Source organism: Pocillopora damicornis, chromosome 5 (assembly GCF_964200805.1).
Source record: "Pocillopora damicornis chromosome 5, jaPocDami1.2, whole genome shotgun sequence".
NCBI classification, from domain to species: domain Eukaryota; kingdom Metazoa; phylum Cnidaria; class Anthozoa; order Scleractinia; family Pocilloporidae; genus Pocillopora; species Pocillopora damicornis.
Window position 1 is genome coordinate 7,911,495 of NC_142674.1, and position 22,808 is coordinate 7,934,302.

Below are 22,808 nucleotides of genomic sequence, written 5' to 3' on the forward strand. Positions count from 1 at the left end.
TTTTCCGGGTAATTTCTCTGAATTTATGTAGATTACGTGCTTCATTAATGAACGTGATAAGGATATCATAGTCAAGTTATTTACCCGTGTATGATTTCGAGTAGTTTCAGACTTCCTTTCCATTTGATTAGCTCCATCGCTTCCTTGTTAAAATTCTTATTTTAGAATGGTAGCTGAGAGTTTACATTTAAAGGAAATTCTTTAGGATACAAAAAGGCACGTACAGAAGGAAATGCTTCACAACGAACAAAGTCAGAGTGTAAACATTCGATTATGGCCGTCATTCATCTGTATTCATTAACACGCCAGCCAGATACTTAACAGTTTCGTTTACTAAATTGAAAGATTTTGTTAAACTTCTTTGAGGTTAAATTTTGTAAAATAAACAAAAGGTCAATATGCTTAATTAAGAACTAAGGTTGTACTAAGAAATGTTCAATATATTTCAGAGAAAAATTTACCTCTGTTCCAGAGGAGATCTAACAAAGCAGTCATGAGGTACTGTAATAGTTCTTGACTGACAAATGATAACTCGCCCCTTCAAAAAAGCGTAAGCTAATTTAAAAAAAAAACCTCGACAATTTTCAATGAGCATGCGTTATCTATACGTGAGTTTATGTACAGGAAGATAGACAATTCATGCAGTTTTCTAATTCTCTGAAATGAGCTTGAGGTCTCCAGGAACACCATACTGAACATCTGACGGCTTGGCCGCTTTAATACTGCCGCATTTTTCTAATTACAACACGGTTTTCTGTGATACTAACGACTGGCCGGGTCAAAATAACTAAACATATCCCGCATTTCCTCAATCAAAAACATTATTGTTTCAGTTTAACAAGATTTGCAGCATGACGCGTCTGAAATTTGCACCGTTAATACATATGGTTAAGTTTGAAGATGAAAATCTATCACACTGCGTCAGAAAGGTCTAACACTCGGTATTTAGAACGTTTAATAATTAATGCAGAATACGTGAGTACCGTCCAATGGCCAAACGAAGATCACGTCAGTCACAGACTTTATCAAATTTCTATGCCTCCTCAATATGTCGCGTTTGATCAGAAAGGAACATTTCATTGCGCAGATGTTTCCGGGAAATTCTATGTATTTGTAGGGGGTACGTGCTTCATTAAAAACGCGATAAGGATATCAGAGTTAAGTTGTTTACACGTGTGTGATCTCGAGTAGCTTGAGACTTCCTTATCATTTAGCTCCATCGCTTCCTGCAGTTTACATTTCAAGGAAATTCTCTAGGATATAAATAGGCGCGAATATAAGGAGATATATATTTCATTCATAGAACACGAACTGCTCGTGTGAAGCAACTATCGAAGAATGGCGAAGCTTCTGATCCTCGCTGCTTTGTTGATTTTCTCATCCAAAACAGAAGTAAGTTCCGTGGGAACAACCACCAGTCCTCAACAACAGAATCCGCAAGCTGGCGCTGACAAAGACCCATGTGAGGTACACTTAAGCATGCTTTATCCGCGGTTCTTTACTGTAAAATTGCATGTACTTCATGAAGCGTTCATCTGTCACACCTAAGTTTACTACCCATGTCTACCAAGCTGAGCGCAAAACAAATCCCTCATCAATCATAAGTTTTCAAATACAAAGTAGAACATTACTGGAAAAAGTTTTCTTTTAGGGATATCTCGACAAGGTTATGATATCATTCAATGTTCTGAGCTGTTTCTCATAAAACGAAGTTACATTCTCAACGTGATTAGCTTCTGAAGAAACTGCTGTGCTACTTCGGCGGACAATTAAATAGCAATGAACATCAAGTACGTCCATCCAATTACTATACGTTCTTTTTTCTTTCTCAGAAATCCGTTTTTGCTCCCGGATTTTCTGGGATTCCAGGTTCGAATGGCATACCAGGAATGCCGGGAGTTCCCGGCGCCCCAGGGCCGCAAGGACAACAAGGAAAAGAAGGAGCTAAGGGGGAGCCTGGTGTCAAGGGACCGAGAGGTATGACGGGAACTAGAGGACAAAAGGGAAATCCAGGGTCACTTGGTAAAAATGGTGCACCTGGAATGATGGGAATAAAAGGAAATAAAGGTCATGAAGGGTCACGTGGCAGCAGTGGACCGCCAGGAATCAAGGGTGTGAAAGGAGAGCAGGGATCTAAAGGAGAAAGAGGAGAAATCGTGAATGGTGCAGTGTCACAAACCAACTGGAAACAGTGTGTGTGGAAAAATGATGATGGTAGAGATAGTGGAAAGATTAAGGTACAGAAATATCTACAAAATGCAATGAAAAATGAATAAAGCGTTAGAGCCAATTTGTCATAACCATCTCTGAAAGAGACCTTAGAGAAATGCTATTAAACTGAAAATAGCAAGTTGCAAATCTGTGCAAAGGAGAGAAAGGAGAAATCGTGAATAGTGCAGTGTTACAGACCAACTGGAAACAGCGTGTGTGGAAAAATGATGATGATAGAGATAGTGGAAAGATTAAGGTACAGAAATATCTAGAAAATGCAATGAAAAATGAATTGAGTGTTAGAGAAAATTTGTTAGGCCATCCTTGAAATAGACTTGAGAAATGCCGCCGAACTAAAAATAGCAATTAACGAATTTGTGCATTTTAGCAGGCAGGAAAAGCACAAGGTCATCATCAAATTATTTCCTATAACACTCTTGTAAATCATTTTTTTGCACTATGACTGTCTTCATGGCATTTTTTATAGGATTGTTCATTCAACAAGGTGCAGTCTGAGACAGCTATTAAAGTCTCATTCCAGGGAAACATGAGAGTCGCTGGCACTTCTTCTAAATGCAACCGGTGGTTCTTCAAGTTTAATGGAAATGAATGCAGTGGACCAATGACAATTGAGGCTGTTGTGTTGAACCATTGGCCATCTGGGAGTCCTAATCTGCTTCATCACAGATCATTTGAGGGATACTGTGAAAACATTCCACAGGGCAGGGTTTCTGTGGAGTTGTGGGTAGGAAAGTGTCCCAGTTATCCACTGGGTGATGCTCACACTGGATGGAACTCAGTATCCCGCATAATGATAGAGGAAGTGTCTAGAGCCCAGTCCTAATGTCCCAGTCCAGTCCCTGTTATCTTCACCTAACGACTGGAGTAGAATATTCTCTTTTCATTCATCCATTATTTTAGATTCATAATTTTCTCACATTCCCATACCGCCCAAAAATTGAAGTTGCTGTTTGTCACAAGTACTATTTTGCCCTGACAGTGTTGGATGTTATGAGGATTCCTTTATTACGATGTAAACCTTTTGATTCTTTTTAATTACATGTACTTTTCTTTGTACTGTTTAGTCTATGCTATGTACTGGTAGATACCTTCGTCCCCTCTGTTGAAGTCCTAAATGTAATAACTGTCCTAAATGTAATAAAGTCCTAAATGTAATAAAGTCCTAAATGTAATAACATTTGGTCCTAAATGTAATAAAGCCCTAAATGTAATAACGTTAGGTCCTAAATGTAATAAGCCTCCAATGCAATCGTTATGAGATGTTAAAGTGACAGCTATTGCACCAAAGAATCCTCTGACCTGTATTCATGGCATATTGCGGGCTCGCTGATATTAATCAGGGTCTTTTTATTTGCTAAAGACGTAGGTTGAGAAGCATTGGCTACAAAACCTTATACTGATGTGCTTTTGGCATCAAATTGACGGACGCAAAAGCAATGACAACGCTGATCAATAGCTCTCTTTATATCATGGGCTCAGACTCTTAATTAAGTGTAACAGATTTTGACGATATACTTGTGTGATCAGTGCTGGAGTTAACACTTCATGAACCAAATTACAAGGAAAAGGAAGTCCACTGACCTATACGTTAGACAAATTCCGGGCTCGTAAGTGCATTTTTTGTACTGTCTTTCCTTACCAGATTTGTATGGGTCTGCATAAAACATATTCATAAGTGTTATTGACCAAGCGTGAGGTCAAAATGGCTGGATATTGGGCGAGTTCTTTTTTTTTTTTTTTTTGCGTTTTTATGGCTGAGACGAAGTCTCGGTCCGTAAAAAAGGTAAAAAAAAGAACGAGGCTAACATCCAGTCATCTTGACCGAACAAGCTTGGTCAAGAGAGTTTGTATTCTCTTGGCTTGATCATTAAAGGATTCATTGTATAGAAAAAGATCTCGCTTTGATAAGAATCAAGAATGGCTTGTTTATTTCGAGAATCGATAGTGAAAGCCAACTGTGTTTGCAACACAATAAACCCAAGAGGGTCGTTTATTTTTTTTCTATGTATATGCCGACATTGTCCAAAAGTTACGAACTTTGTAAGTTTTCTTGCGTGGGGTCAATACGGGGAATCCAAAGCGGGTGAGGGTAGGCCCATCATTCCCGCTCAGGTAGCCAGTCAGAACACAGGATTCACTTCATCTTGCCCGCGCGCGCTGCTAGCTATATGATAAAGTGACTTACAGAGCAAGATATCTACTGACCAATCATATATTATTCCATTTCACGATCACAGGTCTCGACATGTTGCCTTTTTTCCACGCAAGAGCATTGAGCTACAACATTCAACGCATGATGGTCAGTTGATGGTCTGATAAACCATTCATTTTTTTCCTTTATCCCCTTATTACAGGTACATCTGTTCCCGAACCGAAATATTGGGAAAACATATATTTTACAGTTGATCTCAAGTCTACATTTCATTTTCTCTTCTCCCTGCCGTGAGGGGAGAAAATGAATAGATAAATAGATGAATGAAAAAGGAAAGCTCAACAGTTTCCATTTATAGTCATATGGTACATGAACTGATTACTGAGGTGGAGTAAAGCCATAGAGGGCTACAAATGCAATATCCCAGGTTCAAAATTGAATAAATCAAGGTAGTCATTCTTAAAAACGAACTCAAATGCTTCATTAAAATCAATTGACACTGAATAACATAGATGTGCAAAATTTCAGTAACACTATTGATGATAACACTTTTCTTTTGGATTAACATGTGACAGCGAAATCATTCAGACTGCTCTAAAATGGTGCATCAGTACTTAGGACTTTCACACGAACGATAACATCAACAATAACATGCTAGTTCATCATCAATTGTGGTAAATTTCTTTTCCAAAAAGTCCTAATGATTACGTACCAATCGATTCCATCCTATTGAGCTTCCAGCCAAGCACAAGCCTACTTTAGGCTGGAAATAATTTTTTCCAACTCGATCAATAAACCGCTCAAAGGACCATACTTCGACTGCTGATATTTCTTATGGTGAAACAGAGAATTAACTCTGAAGTGTAAATTAAAGTGCTATTTAAACCCATGAATAACCCATTGGGCGTTAGCCCTAATAAAGGGAAACAGGGAACCACACGAGGCAAAGAAAAAATCTTTTGACCTCGGTGGGAATCGAACCCACGACCTCCGGATAGATCTACCGTTACTCTGCCGACTGAGCTACGAGGTCGCACAGAGAAAGTCGGGGACGATTTAGGATGGTGAATCGCGGCGAAGAGAAAGTAAGGGTACATATGAATGTTGTGCCGCGTAGCACTGGGAACACAAATGGTGAAACAGAGAATTAACTCTGAAGTGTAAATTAAAGTGCTATTTAAACCCATGAATAACCCATTGGGCGTTAGCCCTAATAAAGGGAAACAGGGAACCACACGAGGCAAAGAAAAAATCTTTTGACCTCGGTGGGAATCGAACCCACGACCTCCGGATTTACACTTCACGACCTCCGGATTTACACTTCAGAGTTAATTCTCTGTTTCACCATTTGTGTTCCCAGTGCTACGCGGCACAACATTCATATGATATTTCTTAAGTAAAAGGACGCCCATTGATATCAGCGAGCCCGTAGTGTGATATGTATACTGGTCAGCGGTTTTTTGGTGCAACAGCTGCCACTTTAACATCTCAAGGTGGATGTCCGCCATAACAATAATGCACTGAAGGAGTTAAACGATTGCATTAGAGGCTTATTACATTTAGGACTAAATGTTATTACATTTAGGACTTTATTACATTTAGGACCAAATGTTATTACATTTAGGACTTTATTACATTTAGGACAGTTATTACATTTAGGCCTTCAACACCCTCCTGAAAATTTTTTCCTGAATTATTTTAAGTTTGTCTCTGCATTACAATAAAACTGTTTGACATGTGTTAGTCAACAAAATGATAGTTTCTTTAATCATTAGTGATACAACTGTATGTGCCTCTTTGCACTTTTGGTTACATTACAAACCAGATATGATCTTTCACTTTTTTTCCATTATTTCTATCATCTTTTTCTCAGTATCTTGAAAAATAGTCTTGAAACACTTTAAAAACATTAAATGAAGACGAGATCTGCTGTGTGATCACAAATTAAAGGGAAAATGTTTATCATGGAATCTCACAACTGATTCAATATTTTTCAATTAGATTGTATTCATTTGTCTCTATTCATGGAAATATATTTTCTCCGTCCTGTTTGTTCTGGAAAGTCCTTTGGATTTGGTGGTACATCTGGAATTTCCTTAAAATAAAAAGTACATACAAAATGTCAAAGGGTCAGTGAGCACAGACAGCCCAAGCTCATAACAATAGTATCTATCATTTTTCTTTTAGTCAAAGATGAGATGTAAAGTTGCAGTTTCATTAAGCAAAACATTACTCTTGTCTTGCTGAAGAAGTCTGTTGTAGTACATATTTTGAAATATTTTGAAGAGTTTGGAAGAAAGTAAAAAGTTTTAGTGACCAAAGTAAGGTTTTATTGTAAATGTTAAGAATTCATGACTATAAAATAAACTCCCTTTGTTTAACAGCTTTGTATCGTACTTTACTTGATCTCACTGAATGTAATTAGGTAAGTTAATAAAACATATTATTTCCATTTTCCTGTTTAATCCTTCCTCATTCCCAGTCCTTAGACACTTTTTGTAACATAGGGCAGAGGAGATTCAGTTGGAAGCTGATTATCTACTTCATGAATGACAACTTGGAATAGGTCAGCTTTAGACAGAATTAAAACTTTTTCATGGCAATTTTGCCCCATTTCGATCAGGGTTTCCATGCATGAAAGGGGAAAATTTCCGTTAACAAAGAGCTTCACCTAAAAATTGCAGCTCTAGTTAATTATTGAGAATCATTGAAACCTACAATCAATTCCGGGACGTGATTAATTAAAAAAAGAGAAATTTCGGTCCATAATTCAACTGCATCATTCAGTAAACAATTTGTAAGAATACTTTACTTTAACCTAATCAGATACAAGATACATCTCTTCATTCTCCGAGATTTATAACAAGGTGATTCTTTAGCATTGCACTGCGCACCATGCACTGCGCATAGATATGACGTAATCAGTTGAATAGGCGCGTGCATTCCGAGAACAGTATTGGTTTTCAGTCAATGGCCGAGGTAAACAGCTACTTTGATCTTTTGCTCTTGAAAAAGCACGTTGACTTATATTTTTTTATTGGATAATATTTTTGGGAGTAGAAATTATCTCATTTAAATAGGAGACACTAATAAAAATTATTATAGGAAAAAAGATATGGCTAAAAACGTACAGGAAGCCCGTTACTCGAAGATGCAAATCATGACCTTTAATGCAACGACTCGAGGAACATTTTGAGTCGATGTCGTTTAAAGTCGTTGATTTTTTTTCAATAAATTAAAAAACAAGCATAACGACCTATCTCTTTCAGTGCACTTTTCGAAATACACTTTGGTAGGGAACACTTGAGGAGAGTTTAATTTTTTTTGTTCATTCTTCCATCATCGTGACTTCCTTAGATTTTCTCCAATTTTCAATATCGTAAGATATTTATGTCTAACTTTGTGTTACTAAAAATTTCTGCTCTAGAAATATTTCCTGTTACTATTCTGTCACTCCACAAAAAAACTGATACTTTTTGCAACCTTGGCAATTTCGTCCCCTCTTTAAGTTTTTCCTGTGTTATTTGCAATCCGTTTGTTTTTGTATTAAACCTGATATGTGCAGTGTTCCACCCTATCGTATGCATAACAAGTAAAATAAATTTCTTAAACGGTGAAGTAATCCTTTCACCTGATGAATTTTCAAGAATTGAGAGGAATTTAAGGCCTCAATATGACATACTGCAGGCCGTAAATTTTACCCTGTAATTACCGCCTGTGAAGGACTACATTGCATGTTTTAATTTAAAAAATGACAGTTTTTTAATCATTAGTGATACAGCTGTATATGCTTCTTTTCATGTTGGATACATTGCCAACCAGAAAGGATCTCTCACTGTTTACCATCATTTCCTTCGTCTTTTTCTCAATTGTTACAAAATAGTCTTGAAACCCTTCAAACAAATTGATGAAGAAGAAAGAGTTGTCCGCTAAAAACAAAGGGAAAATCTTTATCACAGTCTCGCAACTTAGTTAGCATGTTTTCACTAGTCTCTCTGTAAAGAGATATATTTCCTCCATCCTGTCACTCTTGCCATGCAGAAGGAGTCTGCGGTATTAAACAAATGTGCATGGCGTAATCTAGTGTATTAAATACTGAGATTTATTCAGTGCAAACTCACGTAACGAATAAAAATCGTCTCTCTTTGATGAGAAGCAATCCCATTGGTCATACGATTTTCTCAGCTGTTAAAAATATCGTATGACTAATCACAAGGGTAACACATTTTTTTTCTACAAGTGGGAAAAATCGTATCGGTTTTTCCAGCCTTTCGGAGCGACATGCGAAGTAATTGAGGGTGAATATTTGCAACGCACTCTGCAGGTAAGATTAAATTTTCCATCTGTATTCAGTGAATAATTTTGATAGCATAATTGTATTATCATAATAGCAAGAGCATCGAGAATAATGACGTAGGTTCTAAAAAAATCCCTTTGGTGAAACACTTCAACAAGAGATGAATTCTGTAGCCTGAGTAACGGCCACAGTCAACGTGCTTTTCTTGTTCCCACTTTTGGAATTTGATCTAGTATTGTGCTCTGAACTTCGGTAAGCCTTTCACTCTTTGCAAGTTTTACCTGCCCATATTAGGAATGGAGGGGGAGGGGGGAGGGGGAGGAAGGAGGGGGGAAGGTTGAAGGGCTCTTAAAGGCTATCATTTTCAATTATTATTTTGAACTTATTGAAAAATTCTGGGCATGATGTTGAGCATAACGTCATGTTTTCTGGGGAGGCACTCAAAACCAATGTTACTCGAAACTAATCTGAAACTAAATGTCACTTTTAATGAGCATACGCTGACCATACATGAGCGCGTGTGCAGGAAGACGGATAATTACATCACTTCACCCTACAATGCGCTCGCTTCAAGTCTTCAAGAACACTATTGTGAACATCCAAGCTAATTTGGATTTACTGATCACCTGAGTTCATAAGGCAAATTGGCCACCGAGTTTATAAGACTTACGTACCGATCATTAGCCCTTCGTCAGAGCTTACACTCGTGTTGATAAAACCAAATTGTCTTCTTATACCCCTCACCAACGCAGTATCACAGTTACAAAATTACTCTTTTTGAACATCTCAGGGCTTGGCCGCCTTTTCCTACCGCATTTTTCTGATTAAAGCACTGTTATCTGTGATATTTGGAAAAGGAGTCAAGCTAACGAATGCTATCATCTATTTCCTAAATCAAACACATCATTACTCCAGTTTGATGAGATACTCAGTGAACCAAGTATTGGGACGTTAGGGGGGACACTAGCTTGAGCAAACTCGTTGAGCGAAAGGCAGGAAGAACCTTGGAACACATAAACTTCTTCTTTAATGTATCATGCCTTGCTGCTGCAACGTACATAACATTCTGTCCCTGATCAACTCCAACTCTAACCCTAATTAACCAACTCTCCCTAACTTCTATTGCCAAAAACATACGCACTTATGTTCTCACTTGGCTGTGTTTCCTTAATCTTGGAAGTTGACGCCACATCTGTGCTCTATACGAGATAGTAACACATATGACCACGTGATAAAAATTCTGAAGCACTTATGTCTGATTAAAAATAACCTCAATAATCAGAAAACAATCACAGATGTGGACCTCACGACGATAAAAAGGCTTAAGGTCTTATGCAAACAAAACACATAAAAAAGTGCCTATTATGGAAACATCACATCAGACAACAGATCAACAAGAACCACAAAAATATCACTATTAATTTAAACTACACAAAACAAGTTTGCACCATTAAACACATCAACATATTTTGGAGACGAAAGCATGGATAAGCATGGTTCAAACACACGGTGTTTAATTATTTTAATGGTATTTTAGAATCGATTCAGAATGCATGAGTACGGTAATCGACCAAAGGAAAAATAAATTTTGGGACGTCGACGGTAGGGAGAAACTAGCTCAAGGAAACTCGCGTCTCTCTTGCTCTCTAAACTTCCCGCAGAACGGAAACATAGAGTTTCATGTTTCCGTGATGTTTCCGAATTACGGAATCGTTCTATTTTGTCCTGTGGGCCATCTGATGGCATATCTGAAAATACGCACGCTGAGCATAGAGAGCACGATACACCCTGCACTGAAACAGGAGAGGCGAACTCGTCAGCGATATTCTTCTTCAGATGCCAAGTCATAAACACGACCATGTTGGGTGTCTTCTAATGATCTTCGTGGATGATCATGGATGACCAGAACTTCTAGGAGGGCAGCTAAGATTTGGTCTGGGAAATTCACCTAATAAGGAAACAAGGAAAGGAAATAAAGCTGTTTTCGATAACACCGTACACCATCACATCCATTCTGAAAACACTGGTGATTTTTGCAATCTGATTGGCTGTCATCAGCAGTGATATTTTTTCACTAATCGCACTTTTTCTTTGCTCTAAAAGGCATCTTTTTTCAGGCAATGTGGAATCATCTAAAATCAAAGCAAACAATAAGTTTCTTTGACAAAAATCCAAAAATTCGAGGTCAGCGTGCTATATATATGTTATGACTTTACTTTCTCAACCATTAAAAAATTGAATTTGATCTAGAGAAAAAGCAAAACATACACGTACACAGTTATCATACGGTAACTTTTTTATCATGGAAATATTTAAGTAATATTCGCTTCAAGAGTTAAAAGAATAGCGTCAGATCTATGGATCAGCCCAAAAAAAAGCATGGATCAGCCAAAAAAAAGCATGGATCAGTGGAAGTCCATCGCATTGTTTACCCTCGCTAGGAAGAGTCAAAACAAAATACCCAATCCTTCACGTGAGGTTCCTTACGCAACGAATTTATATCCCTCAATAGTAACGTTGTTTTTTTGTTCATTTCTTTTAGAACTGATGCAGAATATCTCATCACCGTCCAAAGGCTCGGGAAACGAACATCATGTCACTGACAGTAATAAATATCTCTTCCTCCCCATATGTCCGTTTGATTAGAAAAGGGATGCTACGTGGCCTGGATTTTCTGGTAATTTCTCTGAATTTATGAAAGTTGCGTGCTTCATTAATAAACGTGATAAGAAGGTCATAGTTAAGTTATTTACCAGTGTGTGATTTCGAGTAGTTTCTGACTTCCTTTTCATTTAATTAACTCCATCGCTTCCCTTGTTTGGTCAGAAAAGGGTTGCTACCTGGCATGGATTTTCCGCGTAATTTCTCGGCTGAATTTATGTAGATTACGTGCTTTATTAATGAACTTGATAAGAATATCAGAGTCAAGTTGTTAACCCGTGTGTGATTTCAAGTAGTTTCAGACTTCCTTCTCATTTAATTAGCTCATCGCTTCCTTTTTTTGATCAGAAAAGGGATGCTACGTGGCCTGGATTTTCCGGGTAATTTCTCTGAATTTATGTAGATTACGTGCTTCATTAATGAACGTGATAAGGATATCACAGTTAAGTTATTTATCCGAGTGTGATTTCGAGTATTTTCAGACTTCCTTTCTATTTAATTAGCTCCATTGTTTCCTTCTTAAAATTCTTATTTATGAACGGTAACTGAGAGTTTACATTTGAAGAAATTCTTTAGGATACAAAAAGGCCGGCACGTATATAAGGAGATGCTTCAAAGGACCATAATGTATCTGCGCAAAGTAAATATCCGATTATGGCCGTCATTCACCTATGTTCATTGACTGACCAGCTGGATCAAGTAATAGATACTTACCAGTTCCGTTTGCTACATTGAAAGATTTTGTTTAACTTCTCTTCTTGGAGGTTAGATTTTGTAAAATAAGCAGGTCACTATACTCATTTAAGAACTAAGGTGGTACAGAGAAATGTTGAATATAGTTCAGAGAGAGTTTTATCTCCGTTCTAGAGGAGATCTAGAAAAGCAGTCATGAGGCACTTACTTGTTATAGTTCTCGAACGAATGACAACTCGCCCCTTCTAAACCTATGTACAGGAAGATAGACATTGCACTTTTCTACTTCTCTGAAATGTGCTTCAGGTCCCCAGGAACACCATACTGAACATCTGAACGGCTTGGCCGCTCTTATACTGCCGCATTTTTTTAATTACAACACGGTTATCTTTGATATCGATAACGAGCTGAGTCAAACGAAGGATATCACCTATTTTCTCAATCAAACACATTAATGATATTCATCGAGACGTGTCTGAAAATTGTACCATCAGTGAAACGTATGAATGGAATTTGAAGATGAAAATTTATCACACTGCCTCAGCAAGGATCTAACACTCGGAACGTTTTCTAACGTTTTAGAACCTTTAAGAATTGATGCAGATTACGTGAGTACCGTCCAAAGGCAAAACGAAGACCACGTCAGTCACAGACTATATCAAATTTCTATTCCTCCTCAATATGTCACGTTTGATCAAAATAGGAACATTTCGTCGCCCAGATTTTTCCGGGGAATTCTCTGTATTTGCAGGGGTACGTGCTTCATTGAAAAACGTGATAAGGATATCAGAGTTAAGTTGTTTATCCGTGTGTGACCTCGAGTAGCTTGAGACTTCCTGATCATTTAGCTCCATCGTTTCCTACAGTTTACATTTCAAGGAAATTCTCTAGGATATAAATAGGCGCGTATATAACAAGACATATATTTCAGTCATAGAACACGAACCAGTCGCGCGAAGTAAACATTGGAGTATGGCGAAGCTTCCGAACCTCGCTGCTCTGTTACTTTTCTCATTCATAACAGGAGTAAGTTCCATGGGAACAACCACCAGTCCTCAACAACAGAATCCACAAACTAGGGCTGACAAAGACCCATGTGAGGTACTCTTAAACATGCTTTATCCACGATTATTTTTGACAAAATTGCATGAACCTCATGATGCGTTCATTTGTCATACCTCAGTTTACCACTCATGTCTGCCAAGCTAAGCGCAAAACAAATCCCTCATCGATCATAAGTTTTTAAATACAAAGTAGAACATTGCTGGAAAAAGTTTTCTTTAGGGAATATCTCTACAATGTTATTAGATCATTCAATGTTCCGAACTCTTTCTATGAAATCGAGGCTAAATTCTCAACGTGATTAGTTTCTGAAGAAACTGCTGTGCTACTTCGGCGGACAGGTAAATATCAATGAACATCAAGAACGTCTATCCAATCACTATATGATCTTTTTTCCTTCTAGAAATCCATTTTTGCCCACGGATCCTCTGGGATTCCAGGATCGAATGGCATACCAGGAATGCCGGGAATTCCTGGCGCCCCGGGGCCGCAAGGACAACAAGGAAAAGATGGAGCCAAGGGGGAGCCTGGTGTCAAGGGACCGAGAGGTATGACGGGAATAAGAGGACAAAAAGGAAACTCAGGGTCACTTGGTAAAAATGGTGCACCTGGAATGATGGGAATAAAAGGAAATAAAGGTGATGAAGGGTCACGTGGCAACAGTGGACCACCAGGAATCAAGGGTGTGAAAGGAGAGCAGGGATCTAAAGGAGAGAAAGGAGAAATCGTGAATAGTGCAGTGTCACAGACCAACTGGAAACAGTGTGTGTGGAAAAATGATGATGGTAGAGATAGTGGAAAGATTAAGGTACAGAAATATCTAGAAAATGCAATGAAAAATGAAGTAAGCGTTAGAGCCAATTTGTCATGGCCATCTCTGAGGAATGCCGTTGAACTAAAAATATCAATTGACAATTCTGTGCATTCAGGCAGGCAGGAAAAGTACAAGGTCATCATCAAATTGTTTCCCATAACACTTATATTTTCTCACTAAGACTGTATTCATGGCATTTTTTTATAGGATTGCCCATTCAACAAGCTGCAGTCTGATACAGCTATTAAAGTCTCATTCCAGGGAAATACAAGAGTACAAGGTACTTCAACTAAATGCAACCGTTGGTTCTTCAAGTTTAATGGAAATGAATGCAGTGGACCAATGACAATTGAAGCTGTTGTGTACAACAGTTGGTCATCCGAGAATCCTGAGCTGCTTCATCACAGATCATTTGAGGGATACTGTGAAAACATTCCACGGGGCTGGGTTACTGTGGAGTTATGGATAGGAAAGTGTCCCAGTGGTCATACACTGGGTAATGCTTACACTGGATGGCAATCAGTATCCCACATAATGATAGAGGAAATGTCTAGAGCCCAGTCCTAATCAGCCCTGTCATCTTCCCCTAGGGACTGGAGTAAAATATTCTCTTTTTCATTTATCCATTATTTTAGATTTCATTATTTTCTCACATTTCCCATACTAAAGTATTAGTTTGCTCTGAAAATGTTGGATGTTATGAGGATTCCTTTATTCCAATTTAAACCTTCTGCTTCTTTTTAATAACAATTGCTTTTCCTTGTACTTTTTAGTTTATGCCATGTACCAGTAGATACCTTCATCCCTTCCTGAAAATCCTTTCCTGAATTAGTTTAAGTTTGTCTCTGCATTACAATAAAACTGTTTGAATGATAGTTTCTTTAATCATTAGTGATACAACTGTATATGCTTTTTTGCATTTTTGGTTACATTACAAACCAGATATAATTTCTCACTTTTTTCCATTCTATCATCTTTTTCTCAGTATCTCGCAAATTAGTCTTGAAACCCTTTAAAAACATTAAATGAAGAGAAAAGATTTGTTGCATGATCACAAACTGAAGGAAAATGTTTATCATGGAATCTTACAACTGATTCAATATTTTTCAATTGAATTGTAATTACAACTAATCTCTTTTGATGGAAATATATTTTCTCCATCCTGTTTGTTCTGGAAAGTCCTTTGGATTTGGTGGTACATCTGGAATTTCCTTAAAATAAAAAGTAAATACAAAAGGTCAGTGAGCTCATAACAAGAGTATCTATCATTTTTCTTTTGGTCAAAAGATGAGATGTAAATTGGAAGTTTCATTGAGCAAAATATTAGTCTTGCCTTGCAGAAAAAGTCTGTTGTATTAGAGAGTTTGAAACGTTTTAGAGAGTTTGAAAGAAGTAAAATGTTTTAGTGAGAAGAGTAAGGAATTATTGCAGATGTTAAAAATTCATGGCTATAAAATAAACTCCCTTTGCTCAATTGCTTTGTATTATCCTTTACTTGATCTTATTCATTCCCCTAAAGCTAAAAATGGTAGCTCTACTTAATTATTGACAATCAATGAAACCTAAAATCAATTCCAAAAAGTGATTCATTAAAAAAAAAGAGAAATTTCTCTCCTAATTCCACTGTAACATTCAGTAAGCAAGTACTAAGAGTAATTTAACTTATCAGATACAAGATAAAACTCTTAATTCTCTGAGCTTTATTACAAATTTTATAGATAGCAGCTTGGGAGAATAAAAAAACAAATATTAAGAATAAAGAGTTAAGTTTGTAGACTGCAAACAATCAAATATACCTCAGCTTATCTTTCAGAATTAACATTAAAAGGAAACCTTGCTGAAATGTAGGTAAATCAAAGGGTAGTATTTTCAGTCAGAATCTACTATCTTCTATGTTCATGAATCATAAAATCAACACAAAAACATTCTCACCAGATTTGGTCTGTAGTACAAGTGAACCACCTGACTTCCTGCCAGGCAAGTTGCTAAACTGACTGCAAAGAAAGTTAAATATCGAGGCCAGGATACCCCAGCAGGCATCCTCAAAGTTTATGGTCCTACACTTTGCTATTTATTTGTGTTTTCTTGTTCTTGTTTTCTTCTTTCTAGACGTCTTTCTGACTCTTTTCTGACATAAACTTCATCTGTAGGACATACAAGTAAGAGGTTTGATCTTCATTTGTCTACTTTTTGGTTGACATTTTCACTTCCAAGATCTCATTAGTGATTCTCCCTACTGTCTACCACACAGTTCTCGTGATGTAAGTTTGGAGAACTTGTTATTGGATCCACTAATGATAGCTTCTTGATATTTTGATATATCCTCATCACTTTTTTGCTTAATATTGTATTGATATTGTGAGGAGAAACTCTCTCTTGGACACTCATGGGAGTCAAGGGTTAGCAAAGATTTTTAACAGAACTTATTGTTTCCATTTATCCTTTTGCATCAGCTGATTCATTTTTGTACCAAATCTCTCTTCGAGATAATTTAAACTTAAAGGAAACACTTTTTTGTTTTTCAAAAACATTTCAATATTCCCACTTAGCAAATGCCAGTGTTTCTGTTGGTGGATGGAGTCCTATACTTTAACGCAAAGCCGTAGTCATAGGGACTATCTACTCTTTTCACCATTGTTTTCTTTATCCAAGAACTGTATGCATAATGAATAGAGGGCTGTGCGGAAATCTAACCCAGTCATTTTGCGACTACAAAAGGAAAAATCAACAGCGCCCTTTCAAAACTGCAGGCGATCTTCCTGCGGCAAACAAAGTCTTATTATTCAAAGTGGTCGTAAATAGTTCATATGGAAAATTAAACATACAAAAATGACCCACTTAAAGTAAAAGTTGTTCGTCCTATTGATAAAGCTTTGATTCATAAAAAACATATACATAAATAAAAGAAGACAATACTTTTACCAGATCAACGTACAGGATTGATAGTTGGGCTCACTTACAAAAAGTTTCCTTTCCAATGCGAACCTTTATCATAAAAAGCTCAATCCCAGCTCCAGCAATGAAAAACAGCGGCAAGAATCTATAGACACCGAGGCGCCGTTTAATTGTTCTTATTTTTTCATGAAACATGGAATTCTCAAAGGGTTAAAAGGCCTGTTTTCTGCAGTTTCAAAGGGCCGCCATGTTGAAGGTCTTCATATCTGATTTACGTAATTCCTTGAATTTTTACCGCTGGTCTGTTTACTACGGGCACATATCTTTCTTGTAAACAGAAAAGAACGATAAGCTTATGTGTTTGGTGGATGTGTATGTTTGTATGCCCTGGTTCACGACTGAAACTTAACGCGATCACAGATAAAAGGATGCAGAATCAAGAGGACTCCCTTCGTTACAGCCCATACTTGTGAGTGGTGTTTATATTTCTGCCTTAACCAAACTAGATCACTTGTTTGCCACTCTGCGTTAGAATCAGCTTTCAGGAAAGCATGCATGTCAGCTGTTGATATACACTTTGATGGATTAGGCATCTTAACCAATTGATTATTTTGTTTTGCAGCACAAAAAAATCAGGAGTTTATGATGAAGCTAAAGAAACAAATGGTTTGAAAGACGAAGGCAAAAGCGCCGGGAAAAGTCCAAAAAAGCCAAGACGTCCAGTCAAAAGATTTGGAGAAATGTCTGAAGAAGATGTGTTGAAACTAAAGCTTCCAGAACATCTTGACTATAATCTGGATATTCTGTTTGTAAGCATATTGATGTTTCTTATATGGCAGTCTTGAGCTTCAGAAAAAAAAAAAAGAAGCGGATCTGAAACATTTTCATTTCACCACGAGAGAGTCTCTGACATTAATTTTCCTAGACTAGTGTTAGAGTTGGAGAATTAGTTGGACGTTTTGTTTCAGGTAGTGGTTGCTAGATTGATAAAACTCATTAACTAATATGTGTATCTATTTTGGACAAATTTATGGCTCAATTCTCGTACAGGTTGGAATAAATCCAGGATTGATGGCGGCCTACAAGGGACACCACTATGCGGGAGCAAATAATCACTTCTGTGGGTAATTTATTTATTTGCTCACATTTTATGTATCCATTTTCGGAAATTCATCACTAGTTAATCTAAATAAATATAAAAGTTACAGTGAGGCTCAATTCTAAGATTCCCATAAATGGTTCATAATTTTGTAGGAGATTAATTAACCCCAGTCCTTCATGCTGCTCCTGGCTAGCTCTTGGTTGACATTTGTTTGTCATATGATCACTTCATTTTGTCGATTCGATCATTCGGATTACTTCTTGACTTTACTTCTTACTCCCTGTCCTGGGACTCTCCATAGGTGCCAAGAAAAAATTAATTTTAACCTACCTGTACATACCATACCAACCCTTTATGTACCGTAAACTCTCTGTAAAATTTAGGAAAGTGTTTTCACTACATAAAATACATGTAAATGAAATATAGGAGAATCAAGAGATGATGTTAAGAAAATGAAAAGCAGTACCATGAAGTACAAATGTTTATGTTGTAGGGCCTTGTTTATATGAATCAGGACTGGTTCCTGAGAGGCTGACATACCTGGATGATGTAAGATGTCCATCGTATGGAATAGGATTAACAAATATGGTGGAGCGAACAACAAGAGGAAGTGCTGACCTTTCCAGGTTAACAAAGCTTGATTGATAAGTGAATGGTTAATAGGTCTTGTTTACAGTATATTGATTGCAATAGACAGTCCTTTTTCATTTAGCATGACTTGCCACACCCTAACATCTGTATGCATATTCTCCATATTGTTCTCTATACTTTTCATAGGGTGTTGACAGGGAGAATTTGTTTGACAATCAAGGGCTTCTTTAGTTGGTGATCATTTCCTTTATCGTGGTAACTTAAATGTTTTATGAAGGGATTCAGTGTGGAATTACACACCAGTCACTTTAGGGGTCTTAGAGTGGAGAAATATTTTGGGTAAAGTTGAATCCTGACACTTTCCTTAAAAATTGATAAAATGTTAGAATTACACAGCTCTAAAACAAATTCATTCCCATTCATATAATTCCTTCACCTGCAGAGAAATTAGTTTTGCTTCAGACCCTTCATCAAAGTATGAAAAAAATATAATTGTTTTCACACCAAGAAATTATTTACTTCATTTTTTCATGTGGATTTCTACATTAACCTCTCTTACGGTCACATAAGATCATCCACAGAAATATTCATTGCTGTCAAATATTCAATGAATTGCATTGTTTCACAGACAGGAAATGAGAGATGGTAAAGATGGGCTCATACGGAAAGTGGAGCTATACAAACCATTGATAGTCTGTTTTAATGGAAAAGGTTGGTACATGAATGGCAGTAAAGAAGGCAATCTCTGCATGGAACTCCTTCATCTGTTCAAGAGTCTTGGTGTAAACTTTTAGGAATTATCTGTGTTAAAAAGTTAGTTCTGAACCTAGTTATTTGAAGGCCAATTGGCACTAACCCAAGGTTTAATTTTCATCTTCATTTCTTTATTTCTTTGTTCTAAAGCCTTTTTCTGGGATAATTTTCTCCATTATTTTTAGGGCATCCAGTCTTCAAATTGTATGCAAAAAGAGTTACTGGTATACTGAATTTATCTTAAAGCTTTCTTATCTGAAATTATGATTCACACTAACCCTAGGTTATCTTAACCCAGCTTTGAACAAACCTGCCTTGTAGAAAATGGATAGGCAGTGTTTCAAAACTGAGGAAAAAGTGGGCTGTCTTTAGTGGATAGGTAGGCAATTCCAAGAACTTTACTTAATTTGATTTATTTTTTTACATTCCTTCAGTTATATACGAGTTATTTTCTGGATCCAAGTGTACAGTTGGTCGACAAAAAGATCCTATACCAGGAACCAATACAGTGAGTTTGTTTCTGATTTTGTCTCATCTTCATATTAACCCCAAAGGCCTTCCTTTGAGTTTTGTAAATTGACTGGTCTGCATGCAATAAGGAAGTGTCGGGTGGGGGTGTCGGGTGGGGGTGACCTTTAACATATTTTAAATAAATGTTGTCTTCTATCTTATGGAGTACTTCAGATTATTAATTTGTCTTAGATCCAGTGTGGTTGTGATTAGCTCAAAAATAGATGTGGTCTTGCTGAAGTTTTGAAAGTTCTTGGGCAAACTTTGGGATCACTGTCAGTAGCTGAGTAACTGTACACCTACCTCTTCCCTAACCCTACAACAGTCCACTGGGTTAGGGGAGGGGTAGGTGAGCAGTTGCTCAGATACTGACATCAATCCAAACTTTGTACCTGGTTTTTGAAAATGATTACAAAAATAATCAGTAGCTAATTGGTATCTGATGATGGCAATTTCATTGGCCAAAGACTATAAACATAGTTGATAAGGTTTCAAGCTGCTAAAAGGGAAACATCGCTGAAAAGGTCTTTGTTTCCTTCGTCTTCATAACTCCCCATGGCATTTCACATGAATTGTGTGGGTAGCTCATGTGATACAAGGGCCATCCTGAGTAGTGCTATAGAACAACTTTTCAACTTTACTTATTGTCTTGTTTTAATTCTTGTCATCTGAAGGTCGTGTATGTGATGCCTTCCACATCTGGTAGAACACAAACATATCCTCGGGCCAGTGACAAAGTTCCCTTTTTCTTGGAGCTCAAAGCTCTTCGTGAAGAAGTGAAACAGAAGTCTGCGGATACATCTTGTTCAGATGGACAGCAAAAATATTGAGGAAAATTTTATATTACATTTATTTTTTTCCGGACGGGGGAATGGGGTATTTAGGTAATTTTATTTTGAACAAATGTCTGAGAACATAAGTCATTCGGGTAACCGGTCGAGTCGTCCAAAATTGATCTCACCAGAAGTCATGTCCCCGAAACTAGATTCATGTAACTTAAAATTTTTAGTCATGTCGCCCGAAATATGAAGTCCTGTAGCCCGAAGAAACAATTAATTTTAAGATCAGACTTATAGACTGTAAATAGGCAATACAGTCGAAAAACCTTTATCACTCAAGCAGAACTCGTTTCCTACAACACCATGAAGACTTTGACTACACAGAAAACGATAAGATGGTCAGTATTGAAATATGTTTGAGTAACGACTCTAAAGGTGTCGTTCGTTTCTAACAAAAAAGTGAAGCATTGTTCGTTTGGTATGCAGTCGTTTCGTACCCACGAACGTGATTAACAAAAATCGGGCGATATGACTTAATATCTCGACTTTCGGGCGGCTTGACTGTAAACTGCTATTAGACGTTACCTGTTCAGTGTAGTAATAATCTCAAAATCACCGATCGCTGTTTGCTTTTGTCTCATTACGTATTCAAAATCACTCCGGTTATCATAATTTATCTGTTGTAAACAAATAAGTGTAAAAGTCGTTTTAGTTTCAAGGTTTGTTACAAGTTTCAGTCGTGTCAAATTTTCCGATTTATCTTTATTAAAATTATTTCCTTACATTTTTAAACAAAAAGCGATGTCAGCATGGAATTCTATTTATAGTCAAAACTATTTGTTGTAAATTTTCTTATTTCAAATTTATGATAACACATGTAAGGTCTTGTGACACCAAATAACCAAAAATCTGCATTGTATAACATCAGGAGTTTCAATAAAACCCGGTTACCGGCGGTCTACCGCTGGCCGTAATACCTCTTACCGCCGTCTGTTTAAGCCCTGAGCAGGCTCTCGCGTTTGGATTTCACCACGTGATCACCTACAGTATTACGCCATCGGCCCCCGCTTACGGAAAAAGTTATTGGAAGCCTTGTCTAAGATAACGGATTCGCTCTGGCGAAGGGCTAACGCCCGAAATGTTATAATTAGCTTTAGAAACTCTTTGCGGTGGCTAATTTACATTATCAAATCAGTTGATAAAACAAATTTCTCTTGTTATACTCCTTCACCGAACTTACTGCCTTTACACTGAATTTGTGTCGACCACTCATTTGTTTCGATAGAAACCCTTGTTCTTTCAAGTAAACTTCTTCAGATTAAGTCGCTCAGGAGGTTTTTATTAATCAGTCAAATGGCGCACCTGTGTGTTCAGCGAGATGCTAGCCGTCCACTAAGCACGTCGTAAATAAAAGAATGTAACAGTGACGTGCATATCCGACCTAAGCAGATTGGAACAAATTTGTGATTAAAAATTTTATTACCAAGGAACGAAAAGGGTTCCTATATTCTAATTTGCTACCCCGCTCAAACGAATATAAAGCATTTACATGTAATAGGCAACCGTATTTGGGGTGTGTCAACACGAGCCGTGTGCGACTCTTTTTTGTTATGTCTTGCAAGCAAAATTACAGAAACTCTGAAAGGCTCAAAATATAACATGCAAACAACTAATAATACAAAAACGCACTAACTCACGCAAATTCTTTGTAAATATGTATATGAAAAACTGACAGCAAAATTACAGAAACTCTGAGAGGTTCAAAATACAGCAAGCAACCGACTGTTAGTACAGTAAACGCACTGAGTCTTACGCATGCTCTTTTTAAAGATGTATATGAAAAACTGACAGCCCTCACTCGTTGGTTATTTAATTTTGAGGGCGCAGAGACGTTCGTATGACGTGAATGAGTACGAACGAAAGCATCGCAGTATATATACCAGCTCTCTGCAGATCTGCTATTGAAGCAATTGTAACGACATACGGTGCAACACTCCACATAATAGATAACGTAACCCATGATAACTTTATTTGCAAGCGTTTTATCGGTACAATCAAGATTACGAGCAGGCACCATATTGCACGAATTTATTGCGCGACCAGTTGTGCGAAATGCTTAAAAATACAGGCGAATTATTTCTTAGTTTAAGCATCAACACACAAAACAGCAAAAAAAATTCACAAGTAATGACGCTATTTTCCAAACTTGAAACATGCCCTCGCTGCAGTCCATGCGCGTGCAGTATTGTGAGGCAAGTCCTCAGTGA

General features: G+C 37.3%; 4 protein-coding genes across 6 annotated transcripts; 3 read left to right on the forward strand and 1 right to left on the reverse strand.

The window, feature by feature from the left end:
• The first annotated feature begins 568 nt into the window (after positions 1–568).
• Positions 569–3,326, forward strand: LOC149044968 (uncharacterized). The gene is made up of 3 exons (XM_089207360.1): positions 569–1,467; positions 1,833–2,237; positions 2,699–3,326. Exons 1-3 carry the CDS (start codon positions 1,339–1,341, stop codon positions 3,053–3,055), a joined length of 891 nt encoding a protein of 296 aa, XP_089063486.1. The 5' UTR covers positions 569–1,338; the 3' UTR covers positions 3,056–3,326.
• Positions 3,327–12,961: 9,635 nt separating this feature from the next.
• Positions 12,962–15,385, forward strand: LOC113671933 (uncharacterized). The gene is made up of 3 exons (XM_089207356.1): positions 12,962–13,136; positions 13,501–13,905; positions 14,119–15,385. Exons 1-3 carry the CDS (start codon positions 13,008–13,010, stop codon positions 14,476–14,478), a joined length of 894 nt encoding a protein of 297 aa, XP_089063482.1. The 5' UTR covers positions 12,962–13,007; the 3' UTR covers positions 14,479–15,385.
• On the reverse strand, positions 14,607–17,013 carry LOC149044969 (ubiquinol-cytochrome-c reductase complex assembly factor 6-like). Of its 3 annotated transcripts, none has more exons than XM_089207357.1 (3): positions 16,872–17,013; positions 15,844–16,055; positions 14,607–15,122 (listed from the first exon to the last, which is right to left on the reverse strand). In XM_089207357.1, exons 2-3 carry the CDS (start codon positions 15,949–15,951, stop codon positions 15,039–15,041), a joined length of 192 nt encoding a protein of 63 aa, XP_089063483.1. In that variant the 5' UTR covers positions 15,952–16,055; positions 16,872–17,013; the 3' UTR covers positions 14,607–15,038. The 3 variants fall into 3 exon arrangements, with proteins under 3 accessions (XP_089063483.1, XP_089063484.1, XP_089063485.1); XM_089207358.1 differs by having other exon boundaries at positions 16,847–16,983; XM_089207359.1 differs by having other exon boundaries at positions 16,834–16,971.
• A 92-nt stretch (positions 17,014–17,105) lies between these two features.
• On the forward strand, positions 17,106–21,519 carry LOC113685282 (G/T mismatch-specific thymine DNA glycosylase). The gene is made up of 7 exons (XM_089207366.1): positions 17,106–17,275; positions 17,429–17,615; positions 17,857–17,926; positions 18,402–18,534; positions 19,128–19,210; positions 19,687–19,760; positions 20,437–21,519. The coding sequence occupies exons 1-7, from the start codon at positions 17,175–17,177 to the stop codon at positions 20,590–20,592; spliced, it is 804 nt and encodes a 267-aa protein (XP_089063492.1). The 5' UTR covers positions 17,106–17,174; the 3' UTR covers positions 20,593–21,519.
• The last annotated feature ends 1,289 nt before the right edge of the window (positions 21,520–22,808 follow it).